This window comes from Scyliorhinus torazame, chromosome 8 (assembly GCF_047496885.1).
Source record: "Scyliorhinus torazame isolate Kashiwa2021f chromosome 8, sScyTor2.1, whole genome shotgun sequence".
In the NCBI taxonomy this organism is placed as follows: domain Eukaryota; kingdom Metazoa; phylum Chordata; class Chondrichthyes; order Carcharhiniformes; family Scyliorhinidae; genus Scyliorhinus; species Scyliorhinus torazame.
In genome coordinates, this window is record NC_092714.1 from 160,868,053 (window position 1) to 160,886,958 (window position 18,906).

An 18,906-nucleotide genomic window follows, 5' to 3' on the forward strand; every position below is an offset into this window, starting at 1 on the left:
ATGGGGGCGAGAAAGCTGATGGGGGCGAGAAAGCTGATGGGGGGAGATCGCTGATGGGGGGAGAACGCTGATGGGGGGAGATCGCTGATGGGGGGAGAACGCTGATGGGGGGAGATCGCTGATGGAGGGGGAGCACAGTGATTGGGGGAGTACGCTGATGGGGGGAGCGCGCTGATGGGGGGGCGCGCTGATGGGGGGGCGCGCTGATAGGGGGAGCGTGCTGATGGGGAGTGCGCGCTGATGGGGGAGCACGCTAATGTGTGGGAGCACGGTGATGGGGGAGAGAACGCTGATTAGGGGGAGAACGCTGATTAGGGGGAGAACGCTGATGGGGGGAGAACGCTGATGGGGGGAGCGCGCTGATGGGGGGAGCGCGGTGATGGGGGGAACGCGGTGATGGGGGGAACGCGGTGATGGGGGGAACGCGGTGATGGGGGGAGAACGCTGATTAGGGGGAGAACGCTGATTAGGGGGACAACGCTGATGGGGGGAGCGCGCTAATGGGGGGAGCGCGGTGATGGGGGGAACGCGGTGATGGGGGGAACGCGGTGATGGGGGGAACGCGGTGATGGGGGGAACGCGGTGATGGGGGGAGCGCGGTGATGGGGGGAGCGCGGTGATGGGGGGAGCGCGGTGATGGGGGGAGCGCGGTGATGGGGGGAGCGCGCTGATGGGGGGAGCGCGCTGATGGGGGGAGCGCGCTGATGGGGGGAGCGCGCTGATGGGGGGGAGCACGCTGATGGGGGGGAGCACGCTGATGGGGGGGAGCACGCTGATGGGGGGGAGCACGCTGATGGGGGGGAGCACGCTGATGGGGGGAGCACGCTGATGGGGGGGAGCACGGTGATGGGGGGAGCACGGTGATTGGAGGAGAACGCGGAAGAGTGGGAGCACGCTGATGGGGGGAGAACGCTGATGGGTGGGAGCACGCTGATGGGGGGAGAACGCTGATGGGGTGGATCACGGTGATGGGGGTGAGCACGCTGATGGGGGGGACCGCGCTGATGGGGTGTGAAAGCTGATGGGGGGAGCACGCTGATGGGGGGAGAACGATGATGGGGGGGAGCGCGCTGATGGGGGGAGAACGATGATGGAGGGACCGTGCTGATGGGGGGAGAACGATGATGGGGGGGAGCGCGCTGATGGGGGGAGCACGCTGCTGGGGGGAGCACGGTGATGGGGGGGTGCGTGCTGATGGGGGCGAGAAAGCTGATGGGGGAGCACGCTGATGGTGAGATCGCTGATGGGGGGAGAACGCTGATGGGGGGAGATCGCTGATGGAGGGGGGAGCTCGCTTATCACCGCTGATGGGGGGGCGCGCTGATAGGGGGAGCGTGCTGATGGGGAGTGCGCGCTGATGGGGGAGCACGCTAATGGGTGGGAGCACGGTGATGGGGGGGAGAACGCTGATGGCGGGAGCACGGTGATGGGGGAGAACGCTGATTGGGGGGAGCACGCTGATGGGGGGAGCACGCTGATGGGGGGAGAACGCTGATGGGTGGGAGCACGCTGATGGGTGGAGAACGCTGATGGGTGGGAGCACGCTGATGGGGGAGAACGCTGATGGGGTGGATCACGGTGATGGGTTGAGCACACTAATTGAGGGGTGCACACTGATGGGGGGAGAAAGCTGATGGGGGGAGAAAGCTGATGGGGGGAGCATGCTGATGGGAGGAGAACGCTGATGGGGGGAGAACGCTGATGGGGGGAGATCGCTGATGGAGGGGGAGCACGCTTATCACCGCTGTTGGGGGGAGCACAGTGATTGGGGGAGTACGCTGATGGGGGGAGCGCGCTGATGGGGGGGCGCGCTGATAGGGGGAGCGTGCTGATGGGGAGTGCGCGCTGATGGGGGAGCACGCTAATGTGTGGGAGCACGGTGATGGGGTGGAGAACGCTGATGGCGGGAGCACGGTGATGGGGGGAGAACGCAGATGGGGGGAGATCGCTGATGGGCGGAGAACGCTGATGGGGGGAGATCGCTGATGGAGGGGGAGCACAGTGATTGGGGGAGTACGCTGATGGGGGGAGCGCGCTGATGGGGGGGCGCGCTGATGGGGGGGCGCGCTGATAGGGGGAGCGTGCTGATGGGGAGTGCGCGCTGATGGGGGAGCACGCTAATGTGTGGGAGCACGGTGATGGGGGAGAGAACGCTGATTAGGGGGAGAACGCTGATTAGGGGGAGAACGCTGATGGGGGGAGAACGCTGATGGGGGGAGCGCGCTGATGGGGGGAGCGCGGTGATGGGGGGAACGCGGTGATGGGGGGAACGCGGTGATGGGGGGAACGCGGTGATGGGGGGAGAACGCTGATTAGGGGGAGAACGCTGATTAGGGGGAGAACGCTGATGGGGGGAGCGCGCTGATGGGGGGAGCGCGGTGATGGGGGGAACGCGGTGATGGGGGGAACGCGGTGATGGGGGGAACGCGGTGATGGGGGGAACGCGGTGATGGGGGGAGCGCGGTGATGGGGGGAGCGCGGTGATGGGGGGAGCGCGGTGATGGGGGGAGCGCGGTGATGGGGGGAGCGCGCTGATGGGGGGAGCGCGCTGATGGGGGGGAGCACGCTGATGGGGGGAGCACGCTGATGGGGGGGAGCACGCTGATGGGGGGGAGCACGCTGATGGGGGGGAGCACGCTGATGGGGGGGAGCACGCTGATGGGGGCGAGAAAGCTGATGGGGGCGAGAAAGCTGATGGGGGGAGATCGCTGATGGGGGGAGAACGCTGATGGGGGGAGATCGCTGATGGGGGGAGAACGCTGATGGGGGGAGATCGCTGATGGAGGGGGAGCACAGTGATTGGGGGAGTACGCTGATGGGGGGAGCGCGCTGATGGGGGGGCGCGCTGATGGGGGGGCGCGCTGATAGGGGGAGCGTGCTGATGGGGAGTGCGCGCTGATGGGGGAGCACGCTAATGTGTGGGAGCACGGTGATGGGGGAGAGAACGCTGATTAGGGGGAGAACGCTGATTAGGGGGAGAATGCTGATGGGGGGAGAACGCTGATGGGGGGAGCGCGCTGATGGGGGGAGCGCGGTGATGGGGGGAACGCGGTGATGGGGGGAACGCGGTGATGGGGGGAACGCGGTGATGGGGGGAGAACGCTGATTAGGGGGAGAACGCTGATTAGGGGGACAACGCTGATGGGGGGAGCGCGCTAATGGGGGGAGCGCGGTGATGGGGGGAACGCGGTGATGGGGGGAACGCGGTGATGGGGGGAACGCGGTGATGGGGGGAACGCGGTGATGGGGGGAGCGCGGTGATGGGGGGAGCGCGGTGATGGGGGGAGCGCGGTGATGGGGGGAGCGCGGTGATGGGGGGAGCGCGCTGATGGGGGGAGCGCGCTGATGGGGGGAGCGCGCTAATGGGGGGAGCGCGCTGATGGGGGGGAGCACGCTGATGGGGGGGAGCACGCTGATGGGGGGGAGCACGCTGATGGGGGGGAGCACGCTGATGGGGGGGAGCACGCTGATGGGGGGGAGCACGCTGATGGGGGGAGCACGCTGATGGGGGGGAGCACGGTGATGGGGGGAGCACGGTGATTGGAGGAGAACGCGGAAGAGTGGGAGCACGCTGATGGGGGGAGAACGCTGATGGGTGGGAGCACGCTGATGGGGGGAGAACGCTGATGGGGTGGATCACGGTGATGGGGGTGAGCACGCTGATGGGGGGACCGCGCTGATGGGGTGTGAAAGCTGATGGGGGGAGCACGCTGATGGGGGGAGAACGATGATGGGGGGGAGCGCGCTGATGGGGGGAGAACGATGATGGAGGGACCGTGCTGATGGGGGGAGAACGATGATGGGGGGGAGCGCGCTGATGGGGGGAGCACGCTGCTGGGGGGAGCACGGTGATGGGGGGGTGCGTGCTGATGGGGGCGAGAAAGCTGATGGGGGAGCACGCTGATGGTGAGATCGCTGATGGGGGGAGAACGCTGATGGGGGGAGATCGCTGATGGAGGGGGGAGCTCGCTTATCACCGCTGATGGGGGGGCGCGCTGATAGGGGGAGCGTGCGGATGGGGAGTGCGCGCTGATGGGGGAGCACGCTAATGGGTGGGAGCACGGTGATGGGGGGGAGAACGCTGATGGCGGGAGCACGGTGATGGGGGAGAACGCTGATTGGGGGGAGCACGCTGATGGGGGGAGCACGCTGATGGGGGGAGAACGCTGATGGGTGGGAGCACGCTGATGGGTGGAGAACGCTGATGGGTGGGAGCACGCTGATGGGGGAGAACGCTGATGGGGTGGATCACGGTGATGGGTTGAGCACACTAATTGAGGGGTGCACACTGATGGGGGGAGAAAGCTGATGGGGGGAGAAAGCTGATGGGGGGAGCATGCTGATGGGAGGAGAACGCTGATGGGGGGAGAACGCTGATGGGGGGAGATCGCTGATGGAGGGGGAGCACGCTTATCACCGCTGTTGGGGGGAGCACAGTGATTGGGGGAGTACGCTGATGGGGGGAGCGCGCTGATGGGGGGGCGCGCTGATAGGGGGAGCGTGCTGATGGGGAGTGCGCGCTGATGGGGGAGCACGCTAATGTGTGGGAGCACGGTGATGGGGTGGAGAACGCTGATGGCGGGAGCACGGTGATGGGGGGAGAATGCTGATTAGGGGGAGAACGCTGATGGGGGGAGCACGCTGATGGGGGGAGCACGCTGATGGGGGGAGCGCGGTGATGAGGGGAGCGCGGTGATGGGGGGAGCGCGGTGATGGGGGGAGCGCGGTGATGGGGGAGCGCGGTGATGGGGGAGCGCGGTGTTGGGGGGAGCGCGGTGATGGGGGCAGCGCGGTGATGGGGGGAGCGCGGTGATGGGGGAGCGCGGTGATGGGGGGAGCGCGGTGATGGGGAGAGCGCGGTGATGGGGGGAGCGCGGTGATGGGGGGAGCGCGGTGATGGGGGGAGCGCGGTGATGGGGGGGAGAACGCTGATGGGGGTGAGCACGCTGATGGGGGGGAGCACGCTGATGGGGGGGAGCACGCTGATGGGGGGGAGCACGCTGATGGGGGGGAGCACGCTGATGGGGGGGAGCACGGTGATGGGGGGGAGCACGGTGATTGGAGGAGAACGCTGAAGAGTGGGAGCACGCTGATGGGGGGAGAACGCTGATGGGTGGGAGCACGCTGATGGGGGGAGAACGCTGATGGGGTGGATCACGGTGATGGGGGCGAGAAAGCTGATGGGGGGAGAACGCTGATGGGGGGAGCACGCTGATGGGGGGAGATCGCTGATGGAGGGGGAGCACGCTTATCACCGCTGTTGGGGGGAGCACGCTGATGGGGGGGAGCACAGTGATTGGGGGTGTACGCTGATGGGGGGAGCGCGCTGATGGGGGGGGCGCGCTGATAGGGGGAGCGTGCTGATGGGGAGTGCGCGCTGATGGGGGAGCACGCTAATGTGTGGGAGCACGGTGATGGGGGGGAGAACGCTGATGGCGGGAGCACGGTGATGGGGGGAGAACGCTGATTAGAGGGAGAACGCTGATGGGGGGAGCACGCTGATGGGGGGAGCACGCTGATGGGGGGAGCACGCTGATGAGGGGAGCGCGGTGATGGGGGGAGCGCGGTGATGGGGGGAGCGCGGTGATGGGGGGAGCGCGGTGATGGCGGGAGCGCGGTGATGGGGGAGCGCGGTGATGGGGGGAGCGCGGTGATGGGGGGAGAACGCTGATTAGAGGGAGAACGCTGATGGGGGGAGCACGCTGATGGGGGGAGCACGCTGATGGGGGGAGCACGCTGATGAGGGGAGCGCGGTGATGGGGGGAGCGCGGTGATGGGGGGAGCGCGGTGATGGGGGGAGCGCGGTGATGGCGGGAGCGCGGTGATGGGGGAGCGCGGTGATGGGGGGAGCGCGGTGATGGGGGGAGCGCGGTGATGGGGGAGCGCGGTGATGGGGGGAGCGCGGTGATGGGGGAGCACGGTGATGGGGGGAGCGCGGTGATGGGGGGAGCGCGGTGATGGGGGGAGCGCGGTGATGGGGGGAGCGCGGTGATGGGGGGAGCGCGGTGATGGGGGGAGCACGGTGATGGGGGAGCGCGGTGATGGGGGGAGCGCGGTGATGGGGGAGCACGGTGATGGGGGGAGCGCGGTGATGGGGGGAGCGCGGTGATGGGGGGAGCGCGGTGATGGGGGGAGCGCGGTGATGGGGGGAGCGCGGTGATGGGGGGAGCACGGTGATGGGGGGAGCGCGGTGATGGGGGGAGCGCGGTGATGGGGGGAGAACGCTGATGGGGGGGAGCACGCTGATGGGGGGGAGCACGCTGATGGGGGGGAGCACGCTGATGGGGGGGAGCACGCTGATGGGGGGGAGCACGGTGATGGGGGGGAGCACGGTGATTGGAGGAGAACGCTGAAGAGTGGGAGCACGCTGATGGGGGGAGAACGCTGATGGGTGGGAGCACGCTGATGGGGGGAGAACGCTGATGGGTGGGAGCACGCTGATGGGGGGAGAACGCTGATGGGGTGGATCACGGTGATGGGGGGTGCACGCTGATGGGGGGGACCGCGCTGATGGGGTGTGAAAGCTGATGGGGGGAGCACGCTGATGGGGGGACCCTGCTGATGGGGGGAGAACGATGATGGGGGGGAGCGCCCTGATGGGGGGAGCACGCTGCTGGGGGGAGCACGGTGATGGGGGAGAACGCTGATTGGGGGAGCACGCTGATGGGGGGAGCACGCTGATGGGGGAGCACGCTGATGGGGGGAGCACGCTGATGGGGGGAGCACGGTGATGGGGGAGCGCGGTGATGGGGGGAGCACGCTGATGGGGGAGCACGCTGATGGGGGGAGCGCGGTGATGGGGGGAGCGCGGTGATGAGGGGAGCGCGGTGATGGGGGGAGCGCGGTGATGGGGGGAGCGCGGTGATGGGGGGAGCGCGGTGATGGGGGAGCGCAGTGATGGGGGGAGCACGGTGATGGGGGGAGCGCGGTGATGGGGGGAGCACGCTGATGGGGGGAGCACGGTGACGGTGGGGAGAACGCTGATGGGGGAGCGCGGTGATGGGGTGAGCACGCTGATGGGGGGAGCACGCTGATGGGGGCGAGCGCGGTGATGGGGGCGAGCGCGGTGATGCAGGGAGCACGTTGATGGGGGGTGAACGCTTGGGTCACTGTCTGTGCGGAGTCTCTATTTCCTCCGCGTGTGTGCGTGGGTTTCCTCCGGGTGCTCCGGTTTCCTCCCACAGTCCAAAGATGTGCAGGTTAGGTGGATTGGCCATGATAAATTGCCCTTAGTTTCCAAATGCTGATGGGGGGAGCATGCTGATGGGGGAGCATGCTGATGGGGGAGCACGGTGATGGGGGGAGCACGCTGATGGGGGGGGGAGCACGCTGTGGGGGGAGCACGCTGATGGGGGCAGATCGCTGATGGGGGGGGAGCGCACTGATGGGAGGAAGCTCGCTGATGGGGGGGAATCGCGCTGATAGGGGCGAAAGCTGATGGGGGGGAGCATGGTGATGGGGGGAGAACGCTGATGGGGGGAGAAAGCAGATGGGGGCGAACGCTGATGGGGGGAGCACGCTGATGGAGGGAGAACGCTGATGGGGGGAGAACGCTGATGGGGGTGGGGAGCACACTGATGGGAGGAGAACGCTGATGGGGTGAGAACGCTGATAGGGGGGAGCGCGCTGATGGGAGCACGCTGCTGGGGGGGAGCACCCTGATGGGAGGAGAATGCTGATGGGTTGAGAACGCTGATAGGGGGGAGCACACTGATGGGAGGAGAACGCTGATGGGGTGAGAACGCTGATAGGGGGGAGCACGCTGATGGGAGCACGCTGCTGGGGCGAGCACCCTGATGGGAGGAGAATGCTGATGGGTTGAGAACGCTGATAGGGGGGAGCGCGCTGATGGGGGGAGCACGCTGATGGGGGGAGCACGCTGCTGGGGGGGAGCACGCTGCTGGGGGGGAGCACGCTGCTGGGGGGGAGCACGCTGCTGGGGGGGAGCATGCTGATGGGGGGAGAGCGCTGATGTGGGGGAGAACGCTGATGGGTGGGAGCACGGTGATGGGGGAGCACGCTCATGGCGGGGAGCACGCTGATGGGGGGAGAACGCTGATGGGTGGGAGCACGGTGATGGGGGAGCACGCTCATGGCGGGGAGCACGATGATGGGGGGAGAACGCTGAATGGGGGAGCACGCTAATTGCGTGGTGCACGCTGATGGGGGGAGAAAGCTGATGGGGGGAGCATGCTGATGGGGGGAGAATGCTGATGCGGGGGAGAACGCTGATAGGGGGTTCACGCTGATGGGAGCACGGTGATGGGGGAGAGCGCGCTGATGGGTGGAGCGTGCTGATGGGGGGGGAACGCTGATGGGGGAGCACGCTGATGGGGGGGAGAACGCTGATGGGGGGAGCACGCTGATGGGGGGAGAACGCAGATGAGGGAGTACGCTTTTGGGGGTAGCACGCTGATGGGGGGAGCACGCTGATGGGGGGAGCGCGGTGATGGGGGGAGCGCGGTGATGGGGGGAGCGCGGTGATGGGGGGAGCGCGGTGATGGGGGGAGCGCGGTGATGGGGGGAGCGCGGTGATGGGGGGAGCGCGCTGATGGGGGGAGCGCGCTGATGGGGTCAGCGCGGTGATGGGGGGAGCGCGCTGATGGGGGGAGCGCGCTGATGGGGGAGCACGCTGATGGGGGGAGCGCGGTGATGGGGGGAGCGCGCTGATGGGGGGAGAAAGGTGATGGGGGGAGCGCGGTGATGGGGGGAGAACGTTGATGGGGTGAGAAAGCTGATGGGGGGAGCACGCTGATGGAGGGGAGCACGCTGATGGGGTGAGCACGCTAATTGAGGGGTGCACGCTGATGGGGGGAGCGCGGTGATGGGGGGAGCGCGGTGATGGGGGGAGCGCGGTGATGGGGGGAGAACGTTGATGGGGTGAGAAAGCTGATGGGGGGAGCGCGCTGATGGGGTGAGCACGCTAATTGAGGGGTGCACGCTGATGGGGGGAGCGCGGTGGGGGGAGCGCGGTGATGGGGGAAGAACGTTGATGGGGTGAAAAAGCTGATGGGGGGAGCACGCTGATGGAGGGGAGCACGCTGATAGGGTGAGCACGTTAATTGAGGGGTGCACACTGATGGGGGGAGAAAGCTGATGGGGGGAGAAAGCTGATGGGGGAGGATGCTGATGGGAGGAGAACGCTGATGGGGTGAGAACGCTGATGGGGGGAGCACACTGATGGGGGGAGCACACTGATGGGGGGAGCACGCTGATGGGGGGAGCACGCTGATGGGGGGAGCACGCTGATGGGGGGAGCACGCTGATGGGGGAGCACGGTGATGGGAGCGCGCTGATGGTGGGGGAGAAAACTGATGGGGGGAGCACGCTAATGGGGGAGCACAGTGATGGGAGGTGATCGCTGATGGGGGTAGCACGCTGATGGGGGGAGCGCGCTGATGGGGGGGGAGCACGCTGATGGGGGGGGAGCGCGATGATGGGGGGAGAACGCTGATGGGGGGAGCACGCTGATGGGGGGGTGCACGCTGATGGGGGGAGCGCGCTGATGGGGGGAGCACGGTGATGGGGGGGAGCACGCTGATGGGGTGGAGCACGCTGATGGGGGGGAGCACGCTGATGGGGGGAGCACGGTGATGGGGGGAGCACGGTGATGGGGGGAGCACGGTGATTGGGGGAGAATGCTGAAGAGTGGGAGCACGCTGATGGGGGGAGAACGCTGATGGGTGGGAGCACGCTGATGGAGGGAGAACGCTGATGGGGTCGATCACGGTGATGGGGGTGAGCACGCTGATGGGGGTGAGCACGCTGATTTGGGGGGAGCACGGTGATGGGGGGGAGCACGCTGATGGGGGGGCGCACGGTGATGGGGGGGAGCACGGTGATGGGGGGGAGCACGGTGATGGGGGGAGCACGGTGATGGGGGGAGCATGGTGATGGGGGGAGCACGCTGATGGGGGAGCGCGCTGATGGGGGGAGCGCGCTGATGGGGGGAGCGCGCTGATGGGGGGAGCACGGTGATGCGGGGAGCCCGCTGATGGGGGGTGAACGCTTGGGTCACTGTCTGTGCGGAGTCTGCATTTCCTCTGCGTGTGTGCGTGGGTTTCCACCGGGTGCTCCGGTTTCCTCCCACAGTCCAAAGATGTGCAGGTTAGGTGGATTGGCCATGATGAATTGCCCTTAGTGCGCGGTGATGGGGGGAGAACGTTGATGGGGTGAGAAAGCTGATGGGGGGAGCGCGCTGATGGGGTGAGCACGCTAATTGAGGGGTGCACGCTGATGGGGGGAGCGCGGTGGGGGGAGCGCGGGATGGGGGGAGAACGTTGATGGGGTGAAAAAGCTGATGGGGGGAGCACGCTGATGGAGGGGAGCACGCTGATAGGGTGAGCACGTTAATTGAGGGGTGCACACTGATGGGGGGAGAAAGCTGATGGGGGGAGAAAGCTGATGGGGGGAGGATGCTGATGGGAGGAGAACGCTGATGGGGTGAGAACGCTGATGGGGGGAGCACACTGATGGGGGGAGCACACTGATGGGGGGAGCACGCTGATGGGGGGAGCACGCTGATGGGGGGAGCACGCTGATGGGGGGAGCACACTGATGGGGGAGCACGGTGATGGGAGCGCGCTGATGGTGGGGGAGAAAACTGATGGGGGGAGCACGCTAATGGGGGAGCACAGTGATGGGAGGTGATCGCTGATGGGGGTAGCACGCTGATGGGGGGAGCGCGCTGATGGGGGGGGAGCACGCTGATGGGGGGGGAGCACGATGATGGGGGGAGAACGCTGATGGGGGGAGCACGCTGATGGGGGGGTGCACGCTGATGGGGGGAGCGCGCTGATGGGGGGAGCACGCTGATGGGGGGAGAATGCTGATGTGGGGGAGAACGCTGATAGGGGGTGCACGCTGATGGGGGGAGCACGGTGATGGGGAGAGCGCGCTGATGGGGGGAGCGCGCTGATGGGGGGAGCGCGCTGATGGGGGGGAACGCTGATGAGGGGAGCACGCTGATGGGGGGGAGAACGCTGAAATGGGGAAGCACGCTGATGGGGGAGAACGCTGATGGGGGGAGCACGCTGATGGGGGGGAGCGCGCTGATGGGTGGGAGCACGCTGATGGGCGGGAGCACGCTGATGGTGGGAGCGCGCTGATGGGGGAACCGCGCTGATGGGGGAGCACGGTGATGGGGGGAGCACGCGGATGGGTGGGAGCGCGCTGATGGGGGGAGCACGGTAATGGGGGGGAGCACGCTGATGGGGGGGAACATGCTGATGGGGGGGAGCACGCTGATGGGGGGGAGCACGCTGATGGGGGGGAGCACGCTGATGGGGGGGAGCATGCTGATGGGGGGAGCACGCTGATGGGGGGGAGCACGCTGATGGAGGGGAGCACGCTGATGGGGGGGAGCACGCTGATGGGGGGGAGCACGCTGATGGGGGGGAGCACGCTGATGGGGGGGGAGCACGCTGATGGGGGGGAGCACGCTGATGGGGGGGAGCACGCTGATGGGGGGGAGCACGCTGATGGGGGGGAGCACGCTGATGGGGGGGAGCACGCTGATGGGGGGGGAGCACGCTGATGGGGGAGCACGCTGATGGGGGGGAGCACGGTGATGGGGGGGAGCACGCTGATGGGGTGGAGCACGCTGATGGGAGGAAGCACGCTGATGGGGGGGAGCACGCTGATGGGGGGGAGCACGCTGATGGGGTGGAGCACGCTGATGGGGGGGAGCACGCTGATGGGGGGAGCACGCTGATGGGGGGGAGCACGCTGATGGGGGGGGAGCACGCTGATGGGGGAGCACGCTGATGGGGGGGAGCACGGTGATGGGGGGGAGCACGCTGATGGGGGGGAGCACGCTGATGGGGGTAGCACGCTGATGGGGGGAGCACGGTGATGGGGGGGAGCACGCTGATGGGGTGGAGCACGCTGATGGGGGGGAGCACGCTGATGGGGGGAGCACGGTGATGGGGGGAGCACGGTGATGGGGGGAGCACGGTGATTGGGGGAGAATGCTGAAGAGTGGGAGCACGCTGATGGGGGGAGAACGCTGATGGGTGGGAGCACGCTGATGGAGGGAGAACGCTGATGGGGTCGATCACGGTGATGGGGGTGAGCACGCTGATGGGGGTGAGCACGCTGATTTGGGGGGAGCACGGTGATGGGGGGGAGCACGCTGATGGGGGGGCGCACGGTGATGGGGGGGAGCACGGTGATGGGGGGGAGCACGGTGATGGGGGGAGCACGGTGATGGGGGGAGCATGGTGATGGGGGGAGCACGCTGATGGGGGAGCGCGCTGATGGGGGGAGCGCGCTGATGGGGGGAGCGCGCTGATGGGGGGAGCACGGTGATGCGGGGAGCCCGCTGATGGGGGGTGAACGCTTGGGTCACTGTCTGTGCGGAGTCTGCATTTCCTCTGCGTGTGTGCGTGGGTTTCCACCGGGTGCTCCGGTTTCCTCCCACAGTCCAAAGATGTGCAGGTTAGGTGGATTGGCCATGATAAATTGCCCTTAGTGTCCAAAATTGCCCTTAGTGTTGGGTGGGGTTACTGGGTTATGGGGATAGAGTGGAGCTGTTGACCTTGGGTAGGGTGTTCTTTCCAAGAGCCAGTGCAAACCCGATGGGCCGAATGGCCTCCTGCACTGTAAATTCTATGATAATCTATGACACATCTACTGGAATTCTTTGAGGATGTAACTAGAGGAGTTGATGAGGGGGAGTCAGTGGTTCTGGTGTATTTGGACTTTTAGAGGGCTCCTAACAAAGTCCCGCATAAGAGAGTGGTGTGTAAAATTAAAGCACATGGGATTTGGGGTCGTGTATTGACTTGGATAGAAAACTGGTTGGCAGACAGAGTAGGAATTAACGGGTCGTTTTCCAATTGACAGGCAGTGACTAGTGGGGTACCACAGGGGTCGGTGCTGGGACCCCAGCTATTCACAGTTTATATTAATTAGATGAGGGAACAAAATGTAATATCTCCAAATTTGCATTTGACACCAAGTTGGGTGGGAGGGTGAGCTGTGAGGAGGATGCAGAGATCCTTCAGTGTGATTTGGACAAGTTGAGTGAGTGGGCAAATGAATGGCAGATGCAGGATAATTTGGAGAAATGCAAGGTTATCCACTTTGGTCGCAAAAACGAAAAGGCAGACTATTACGGAATGGCCATAAATTAGGAGAGGGGAGTGTGCAACAAGACCTGGGTTTCCTCGTACTCCAGCCACTGAAGGTAAGCATGCAGGTACAGTAGACCTTAAAGAAGGCAAATCGTATGCTGGCCTTCATTGCGAGAGGATTTGAGTACAGGAGCAGGTGTATCTTTCTGTAATTACATAGGGCCTTGGTGAGGCCACACCTGGAATATCGAGTGCAATTTTGGTCTCCTTATCTGAGGAAGGATGTTCTTGCTCTCGAGGGAGTGTAGAGAAGGTTTATCAGAGTGATTCCTGGGATGGCGGGACTGACGTATGAGGAGTGATTGAATTGGTTAGGATTGTATTCACTGGAGTTCAAAAGAATGAGGGGGGATCTCATAGGAACCGATAAAATTCTAACAGGACTAGGCAGGGTAGATGCAAGAAGGATGTTCGGGTGTTTCCAGAACCAGGGGTCACAGTCTAAGGATACGGGGTGGACCATTTAGGACGGAGATGAGGAGAAATTTCTTAACCCAGAGAGTGGTGAGCCTGTGAAATTCGTTACTACAGTAACAATGAAGTATAATTTATAGAAATGGCAGGTTATCCACTTGGCATTGCCAGATGCCAGGCTGACACTGCCAAGGTGGCAGGCTGGCACTTGCAGGGTGTCGAGGTGGCACCAGCAGCGCCAGGAAACCACCCTGCCCAAAGGGCATGCAGATGGGGCCTCCGATCCCCTTGGAGACCCCCACGAGTGCCATTACATCTGGTCCCCGTTTGTGGAGACTGGTGCTGAACGGCATTTTACCAAGGTCTCCAAGACAAAGGGATGAATCCCAAAGCCTCAGGTACCTCAGGAATCTGCACATTAGAGTGAGGCTGGCTGTCTCACTCTAATATGCAGGTTGGATTTACATCACAAAATCTCCAGAGATCACTTTGGATCTCACGAGGCATTGTGAGCCAGGTAGATCCCGGGAGCGGGGTCTCTCGGCTTTTATCGGCCACGATGTGCGGCAGCTGATTTTCGGGCAGCGTGTGTTTTCACAGTTAGATAGAGCACTTAGGATGAAGGGGTCAAAGGATATGGGTGGAAAGCAGGGTTAGACTTTTAAGTTGGATGATCAGCCATTATCATAATGAATGAAGGGCCAAAGGCCCCCTCTTGCTCCTATTTTGTATGTTTCAATGAGATCGGGTTAGATCTCATGAGGTGTTGTGGCCGCCGGGGATCCCGGAGGAGGCCTCTCCTGGCATTTACCAGCCGTGTCCTGCTCCGATTCTGGCGGGAAGCGGCCGGAAGATCGCATCCATTGTGTCTGTGTAATATACTGTGACTGACTGAGTGACACTGTGATATACTGAGACACATTCTCCAGGAATCAGCAGGGCGGCCCGTACCGGCGCCAAAGAGCGGCGTGAACCACTCCACCGTCGGCCCACCCCGAAGTTGCGGAATCCTCTGCACTTCCGGGGGCTAGGCCGGCGCTGGAGGGATTGGCGGCGTGCTAACCGGCGGCCGACGCGAGTTGCGCATACACAGGACCGCCAGGGTGTTCTGGCGCATGCACAGAACCGCTGGCGTGTTTCCTGCGCATGTGCAGGGGGTTTCTTCTCCGCGCCGGCCTGTGTAAGAGTGCCCCCACGGCACAGGCCTGCCCGCAGATCGGTGGGCCCCGATCGCGGGCCAGGCCACCATGGGGGCCCCCCGGGGCCGGATCCCCCTGCACCCTCCCGAGGACCCTGCTAACCGTCCTCCAGGCCAGGTCCCGCCGGTATGGACCATGTCCATTTCACGCCGGCGGGACTGGCCAGGAACGGGTGGCCGCTCGGCCCATCGTGGCCCGGAGAATTGCCGAGGGGGCCGCTGCCAACGGCCCCCGACCGGCGCAGCGCGATCCCCGCCCAAAATCCGACGCCGGAGAATTCGGCAGCCACCGGCGGAGCGGGGATTCACGCCGCCCCCAGCGATTCTCCGACCTGGCGGGGGGTCGGAAAATCCCACCCATTGAGTCTGTGGAATATACTGTGACTGACTGTGACACTGATATACTGAGAGACACTGAGTCTGTGTAATATACTGTGACTGACTGTGTGACACTATGATATACTGAGAAACATTGAGTCTGTGTAATATACTGTGACTGACTGTATGACACTATGATATACTGCAAGAAATTGCAATATACTGTGACACCCTATCAACACTCTATTCTAGGGCTGCAAGTGGTTGATGCAACAACTGCGACAGTATCTGACAGCAAAACATGGCACTGAGGCAGTGGAAATGCTCTTTAAAGACATGGATAATATCTTCATCAAAAGTTTGCAGAGTGTCCAAACAGTGATCATTAATGACAAGCACTGCTTTGAATTGTATGGATATGACATTCTGATCGACAAGAGCCTAAAACCGTAAGAACAATCAGTGTATGATTCTGTGTGAATCTAATCTGATGTGACTGTGGGATGAGTCGTATGTATTGTGTTTCTGTGTGCAATGTTGGTGTTGTTTCCATCTGTCTCCCTCAATGTGTGTGTTTTTGTATGTCACAGTCATACAACACAGAAAAGGCCCTTCAGCCCATCGAGTCTGCGCCGGTCAAAATTAGCCACCTAACCCCATTTCCCAGCACCTGGCCCGTAGCCTTGATCATTTCTCCTATTTGCTTTGCCCTAGCAGGGTGTCTTACGGCTAATGTTATTTGGGGTTCTAAAGTCAAACCCATCCTAAACAGGTCCCTCTGACTATGAATTAATTGTACTAACATTCCTAATCCCACAACACGGAAAAATAAATAGGGAGTGACTTTCAATGAACTCTGCTTGCCCAAGTGACATTGAGCTTGTATCTTGTATGCTTGCTCATCCTTACGAGCATATCAAGCCATGCAGTGGGTCACTATATTTTCTCGGCTGGAATCAGGTGTTTTAACAGCTGTGCCCAACGGTCCTTTTGTAGGATTTCCTGCAGTTTCTTCACAGTTTTACTATAAGGGTTAACGTCCAGCTGCCAGCAATACAACACAGGCACAGATTGATCAGGCGCAGCCTCCGAATTTATCAAATTTATCAACTGGTGACTTCATATTTGAGGTAGTTCCATAAACATTCCCTCATTAGTGCAATGAATTACCGCTCCTAATTTGCAGAGTGTCTGTCTACCTAATATGGGAAGAGACAATGTTTTAGAAATACCCATAGTATCTACCAGGGGGACTGTGTCTATTTCCATGTTTGTTGGGCATGATAATGGCTCCGTCATGGGAATACCGGCTACTCCCGCAGTGACAATAGAGGTTTCACCGGGGGTTATTTCCATGGAGGGGGGTACAGAGGTCATGTATCAACCAGAAGGTCCACATAATGATCTCCTATTGTCATTCTGCAAACACCGAGTTACTTCTCCTATGTCACTATGCTTCTTAGCCCCTTTCATGATAGCTTCTTTCCCTCTATTTGCTAACCAGTGATCAAGGGACTCATTTCCTTCATTCAGCTGATCATCATTGGGAGCCCAGTCTCCATTTATGCCGGGTGGGACTGCAAACCCATCCTTCAAAGCTGGCTTGGATGCACCATAAGAGTATTTCCATTTAAGTCAATTTGCAATGATTGATTTTATAGACATTAACTATTCTTAACTCGAGACAATTCGAGACAATTTAGAACAGATCAACTATCTGCTGAAATGGTTAATTTTCCGACAGAACCTGAAGGGGTGGAAAACTTGGAATGCCATTTGCAACCCTCCACATAATCTAAACACTTATATTGTTCAATTATTTCTATTCTGCTTGAATTTCTTTTCCTTTAAACTGATTTCAATTTCAGATGTTTCAGTGCTTGAGAGACATGTCACTAGGTTTTTTTTTAAACTCAAATGTTGACACAAACCACTTAAACTATGATCTCGAAATCACAATACCAGACAACACACAAATATTTCCACACTCACAAACCAAAGAACCTAGCACTGCAGTGCTTTGACCAAAATTAATTAGGTAAACATCGTTAGAACATCCACAGAAAAACAAACAAAACACACAGATTCTCACAGCTCGCAAATATCACAGTTGACCGTTAGTCTTCTCTCACGGCCACAGATTCTTAAAGAGACAGCCATTTCACAATCGCTCGATTAAAATACTAAACAAGATCTTCCATTCGCCTTCATCATGAAACTTTTATTTATTTTATTCCAATCTCTTTCTTGTTCTTTTTACTCAATTGAGTTGGATTACTGACGTGTTTATCTAGGAGGCACTGTCCTGGACGACTTGAATGGCTTAATCTCAAACTCAAATCCGATCTTGCAAAATTGAAACAATCTGAATTTCCTTTTATACAGGAACCCATTTGTTACGTTTCGAACCTTAATCTTCTATTTATTTTCTCCCTTTTTTTTGTATTGGGAGGGGATCAGCTGCAGTGTCCAGCACGCAGTTAGGGGGATCTGTCATCCCCAGATAATTCGGGAAAAAAGCTTATTAAGCTTTTCAGCCCTTTTCACTTACTTCACTATTCTTTCCTTTGGGTTCCTATGGGGAGACGATAGGATCTCCTACCTTATTCTATTGCTTTATGATTGCTTTTATCCCCTTTTCCGTTTTCTTACTCACTTTGACTCCCTCATCTGTCTTCTTTCTAAAGTTCATCTTCTTTCTCGCTCCAGATATTTCTACCAAGGCTTCGGGACGGCCTGTGAGGGGGCGTCTGAGTTTATTGCCCATCGCTCTTGTTCCTGCAAAGATACTTTAGAACATATATATAACAACTGCATATATTATTCACAAATATTACAAGGAGCGCTCACCTTTCGCGACCCTCGAAGTCTGTCTTTTAATTTTAGCACTTTCACTGTGCTGTCTCTATGGCACCTTTTGCTTCTCATGCAATTATCTTTAATTTATTAATTAAGATAATTCATCCAAGCATGAGTCACCTGTCGGTAATGAAGACTGCCGGGCGCCACCCCCCTTTCAGCTGCGATGCGCCGGTGGCTCTCTCCCTTGCAGCTGAGAGAGTCCTTCGGTTTGGATCTCGTTAAATTAGAGATCCTGCAAGACTACGCCAAATTGTCGTGGAAATAATAAAGACAGAGGCTTCGAGCTTCGTTTTAGGATTTTTATTAACACGATATCGTGGAGAGGCTGGAGTAGGAAAATAGCCATTCCACAACACTCTGAGACAGAAAAGGGCATAGTCTGAAATAAACAGCTCTCGAGAAAACAGCACCTGACTGGCCATGCTAATGTTCAACAAACCTTGGGAAAGTACACATTTCTTGCCCTTGCTAACACAACTCGAAAACGACTTATCAGCAGAATAAGGTTTTAGCTGTTTGGCAGCAGTATTTTGTTTACATTACCCAACCCTCTAAGTTTTGTTCAAAAGCAGTGTCAAAATATAGTCAAGCATTCCCGTCATGCTTTCGCAAGTGCCTTTTCTTTAATAGCAACTAATATTAATGTATTTCCTCAGTGGGCAACTAATCCTCACATTAACTTCCCTTCCACACCGTATGAGCAGGTTCTTTGGGCACTGTGGGGAAGGTCCTGCGAATCATGTGCAATGTTCTGGGCGAGTCCGAGGTTGAGGGGATTTTGGCAGGGATTTGCGGACGTTATGTCTTGAGGTCCTGGAAGGGAGGGTGATTCCGAGTCCAGAGGTGGCAATATTTGGTATGTCAGAAGATCCGGGAGCCCGGGGGGGAGAGAGGCTGACGTTTTGGCCTTTGCCTCCCTGGTGGCCCGGAGACGGATTTTGCTGGGATGGAGGGACTCAGAGCCTCCAAAGTCAGGGG

General features: G+C 60.5%; 1 protein-coding gene across 1 annotated transcript in view; it reads left to right on the top strand.

The window, feature by feature from the left end:
* Window positions 1-18,906, top strand: part of ttll9 (tubulin tyrosine ligase-like family, member 9) — a 401,093-nt gene that overhangs the window by 341,678 nt on the left and 40,509 nt on the right. Inside the window, exon 8 of the mRNA XM_072514478.1 lies at window positions 15,319-15,515. Within this exon, the coding sequence (XP_072370579.1) occupies window positions 15,319-15,515 (197 nt within the window). The remainder of the gene's footprint in view (window positions 1-15,318; window positions 15,516-18,906) is intronic.